Source organism: Acyrthosiphon pisum, chromosome A2, assembly GCF_005508785.2.
Source record: "Acyrthosiphon pisum isolate AL4f chromosome A2, pea_aphid_22Mar2018_4r6ur, whole genome shotgun sequence".
Classification (NCBI taxonomy): Eukaryota; Metazoa; Arthropoda; class Insecta; order Hemiptera; family Aphididae; genus Acyrthosiphon; species Acyrthosiphon pisum.
This window is the reverse complement of record NC_042495.1, coordinates 16733394-16738427: the sequence shown is the minus strand read 5'-3', so window position 1 is coordinate 16738427 and position 5034 is coordinate 16733394. Positions and strand designations below refer to the sequence as shown.

At 29.4% G+C, this 5034-nt stretch overlaps 1 protein-coding gene across 1 annotated transcript in view; it reads right to left on the bottom strand.

Annotated features, from left to right (window-relative positions):
- Positions 1 to 5034, bottom strand: part of LOC100166293 (probable cleavage and polyadenylation specificity factor subunit 2) — a 34383-nt gene that overhangs the window by 27685 nt on the left and 1664 nt on the right. Inside the window, exons 2-3 of the mRNA XM_029489841.1 lie at positions 4358 to 4414; positions 4058 to 4263 (exon numbers count right to left, since the gene is read on the bottom strand). Of these exons, the coding sequence (XP_029345701.1) occupies positions 4058 to 4263; positions 4358 to 4414 (263 nt within the window). The remainder of the gene's footprint in view (positions 1 to 4057; positions 4264 to 4357; positions 4415 to 5034) is intronic.

Below are 5034 nucleotides of genomic sequence, written 5' to 3'. Positions count from 1 at the left end.
GCACATTTCCCAAATGTTCATTGTTATATATAATTATATAAATACATATTATATTTGTTTGTATTTATATTGTAGATAGTTTGTATTTTTCGTAAATTATTTCGTATGTTGTGTGATAGGGTTTTCACTTATAGCCGCTCGACGTCGGGTCTGCAATCCACAGCAAGTGGATTGCCTACCTTATTTGCTGTAGTATATTGTCTGCGATCCGACGAAGTCATCAGCTATAAACATGTTGGTAACACTGCCTACATTATATATTTTAGGATTTTTAGTATTTGTTGTTATCAGAGGCGGACTTACCATTTTTCCGCCCCTAGGCATTACAACACTAGCGCCCCGTACATTGGCGTGCTCCCACGAGGGGGGGGGGGGAGTAATGTTCCATGAACTAAAACAAAACTATAAAAATTGTATTTAGGTATTTTTATATTTATACGTACCAACTAAACAACGTCCTGGGTCACTTTGTACGGTCAAGGATTAAAAGTGCGAAACGCGGACACTTTGTACGGTTGGGTAAAAAGGTACATTGCGGAACGCGGACACTTTGTACTATTATATACATAAAGTATATATTATAAATATAAGTTATATACCTAAGTAGTAAGTATATATAATGTCAATTATTAAAATAGAAAAATTAAAAATGTGTAGTAAATTTTTATAGCTATTGTAGACTAATAATAATCAAAATAAACATCAATCAATAATATGATTATAAATCTTAATAAACTGTATTATATTTCAGTTTTAAATTAAATTAAAAATGTGTACAATATAAATATGTAAAAATGACAAATAAAAAATAATACTGAAAAAATCTTTAAAAACTACATACCTATATTATAATATAATATGGAAATATGTCAAAATTACAAAAAAAATATAATGTTGATATAATACCCGCGGTGTCAAGCTCAGATATAAAGTGCACATGCATAATTATAGATTAATATTTATTGAAGGTTTAATAAATCAATTTTGGAGTAATTCATCAAAATAAATCAATTTTAAAATAATTCGCTTTTAAATATTTAATTTACTTAATTAATAAACTATTTTCGATCTATATGTACCCATGTTTCCCCAGATTAAATTGTATTAAATATTTTTAATACAATTTGGCATATATAATAGATAGTATTATTAACTTAGGTCTTATATAACTTTTTTCTTGGCCATACTTGCGAACGAATCCTAGACACGCCCATATCCATGAGGTTGGCTAAAAAATAATCTTACCTTTAGGTTTTATAAGAGCAAAATTTACTCTAATTTTTAAACCAATAGAGCTACACGTGTTGTGCTGGGCGTAAAATTTTCTATGCTACGCAATTGTAAGACGGAGACAACACATGCTGGTATCACGTCCTTTAATCGCGCGATAGCTTATAAATAATAATCATACCCATAAATGTATGTTGATCGACTAAGGGCTAGTTGTAATAATTGTGGGAATGGGTACGCTCATATCAATATTAAAGCCCAAAAATTCTGTGATGTTATATAGTATATAATCTAAGGTTAACCCGCATTTTGAACTATTAAAATGACCAAATATTTTATATATATATTTCATAAAATGTTCCGTGGACCATAGGTTGGGAACCTATGGTATAAAACGTGGATTGATACCATTAAAACGATGTTTCACAGGTAAAATATGCTATCAACGGTGGGCAATGAAAGCGTATGGCGATAAGTGAGAGTATAATAAAAATGATATTTATAATAAAATCATGACCTTGACGTGGAGAACGTTGGATCGGCGATAACACCGCAGCAGCACAGCGGAAACGACGCGTATTATATGTAATTATGTGGCACAATTGACAAAGCACAGATAAAATAAATATAAACGGATATTAAACAGCGTAATATTATGATTATAATGATAATGTACTGCTGCGAATCAGAATTTTTATTCCGGGCAACGGAAAAGTTAAGATTAATTTTGAAACCATACACCGAATATTAAATAACGAATTGAACAAAGTTTGAGTCACATATAGTTGGCACACTTAATGGGTAACGGGTTCAGCTATCTATATAATATATAAAGGAAAGCGTACTTTACCAATAATCAATGCAGAGCCGAACTTATTTGAGTTAACGACTTGAAATTTCGAGGATATATTTTTATAATAATATCATCGGGGACTAAGAAAGGATTTTCTGAAATTTGCATTTTAAAGAAGTGCTCAAACAGGGATCTTGAGGTTCACGGTGGAAATTGGAAATTTTATTTTTGTTTATAAATAGTTGCCATTGGTTACAACGTCTGCAGTAGAAATTCTTATATATTTATTATTGGTTTCCATTGGTTATTTGGGTAGATCAGGTACAATAGCTCTAGCATTGAATAAAATTATTGAACATTGCCTACCAAAGTGGAAGAGTCGCACTTACTACTGCGGCCACCGAGATACACCCAAAAAGAGTTGAACAATCATAATTTTCTTAAGAGTTGCAATTTTTTACGGAAAACGGAGTCCACGGGATATATCACCAATTTAAAAATTGTTAAATTTGATTTTTCTTCTTCGTCGGATTCTAGTACAGTTAGGTTAGGTTAGGATTTTATATTAATCCACCGTAGGTGCATAATTAAGTGAAAACGATAAACTTGGTATAACATCGATACTCTAGAGTTAAATCGTACACTTACTTACAAACAGCACGGGGTCCGATGATATAATGCTGTTAAACAGAATTTTTCTTCCGAGCAACAGAAAAGTTAAGATAAATTTTTAAAACCATACACCAAATATTAAATAACGAATTGAACAAAGATTGAGTCATATAGAGTTAGTACATTTAACGGGCAACAAAGTGCACGGGATCAGCTAGTTGTTATATATAATTATATAAATACATATTATATTTGTTTGTATTTATATTGTAGATAGTTTGCATTTTTCGTAAATTATTTCGTATTTTGTCTGATAGGGTTTTCACTTATAGCTAAAAAAAAAAGAAAAGCACGCCAAATGTTCTTTGAACCATTAATTAATTATTTGTACTTTGTCATTCTGCTGTTCGTATTGAACTTTATACTTAGGTATTCATCACCCTTAATATGTATATACATACAATAGATATGTTTTATTCAAAATGTATAATAAAAATGATATTTATAATAAAATCATGACCTTGACGTGGAGAACGTTGGATCGGCGATAACACCGCAGCAGCACAGCGGAAACAACGCGTATTATACCTATATAGGAAGGCGGGGCAGAACCGTACTATTAAATTCTAGGCATCGTAGAACTTACAAAATTTGAAAAATTTGAAATTGGATTGCGTAAATATATTACAAATATTGTCAGCTTCAATAATATTGAAGAATTAAAAAGAAATCTTAACTCGAACTCAAAAAAAAATCCAAATTTTGAAAGTACCTAAAAATACGATTTTGCCCCATAGGTGGGGTAAAACCGTATTAGTTTTGGGGCAAAACCGTATGGATGGTTTTATGATCTAAAATAGTAAAAATATAATAGGCACACTTTGCAATACATTTTAATATCCCCTCTACCCAATAAAAAATCCTGAGTAAAGTGTTTTGCATTTTTGTATTAGAACAAAATAAAATAATAACTCATCAATAAACATATAAATTTCACTTTATTATGAACAAAATTTGTTGTGGTAGTTCTTTACAATCTGTAACCTTAGATAACAAACTTTAACAATAAGATTTTAACCATACATGTTTAAATATTCATGTAAGTAACAAAATAATGAAAATAAAATAAACTTTGAACTTAATAATCAAAAAATACTTAATACCCATGTTATAAAATAAGATAAATAGGTAGGTCTCTTATATTTAATAAATATTATATTAGGTGGAGGTAGGTTATTGTTGGCTCAGTCCAAGGCATTCAGGTATTAATTTTGAATAATAACTAAAACTAGGTATGTATTTTAATAAATAAAAGAAAAAATATTAACATTAACAATCAATACCTAAGTTGTTGGTTATTTTTTAAATGAAAATTCTCAACTGTAGATTATATAACTCATTAGAAAAATAGAAAACATGTACCAATCTTTTGAATCACTGTTGTCAAATTCTAATTTACCATCTTTAATTTTTTTGACTCTATCTTGTAGTGTTGAATGGGGCACATTGTAATTGGCTGATGCTTTGGTGTAACTATTTTTATTATCAATTACTGACTTAATGGCTAATAACTTAGAACTCTCATCCCAAGATTGACGATTGGTTTTGCGCACATAGTTACGAATCATCTTTAATAAAAACTAAAAAGTTATCAAGTAAATTATAACACGTAGTAATAATATAGCGACATATAAAACGCTGGGGCTATTCCGTATAGCATACGCTTTTGCCCCAACGGTTTTGCCCCACAGTAGGTGACTTCAAATTAACAGCAATTAACTAAAAAGTATAAGCAACATTCCTCAAAATTATATCATTAAATAATCTGTATTTACTTTTCCGTAATTTGATGCAGTTTTTTTTCACATCAAACAAATATAAGTAGAAAAGTTTTGAATAACAATATATGAAAAAAAAATAGTGATTATACATATTTTGTGATAACATGAATTTGAGCGGGAATTTATTACAAACACGATTAAAGATATACTGGTTACCCAACGGCCTATGCTTTGCACAGGCAGAAAACGGCTACGAAACCGCGATATGTTATGGACTGCCTACTAGCACCATCTAGGTGATTAACTTAGGAACTATTTGTCGTCACGAAATATTCAAAAGGAAAAAAAAAGATTGTAATTAGTAATAATTAGTAATTATTAAATAGGTAATATGGCTAATACCACACAAAAAAATTTAAAACATATTAGAACAAAAGACAATAAATACGGTAAATAATATTAATGATTAATTATAAATATTTAATAGTTAAAAGTTATACTAAATAAAATAAATAAATTAGCTAAATTAAATAATACAACGTAGGTACTACTATTAGTTATTACATTACAAATTTGAAATTAACAAACCTCTACTTTATCACTTTCCATTTTTTCTAA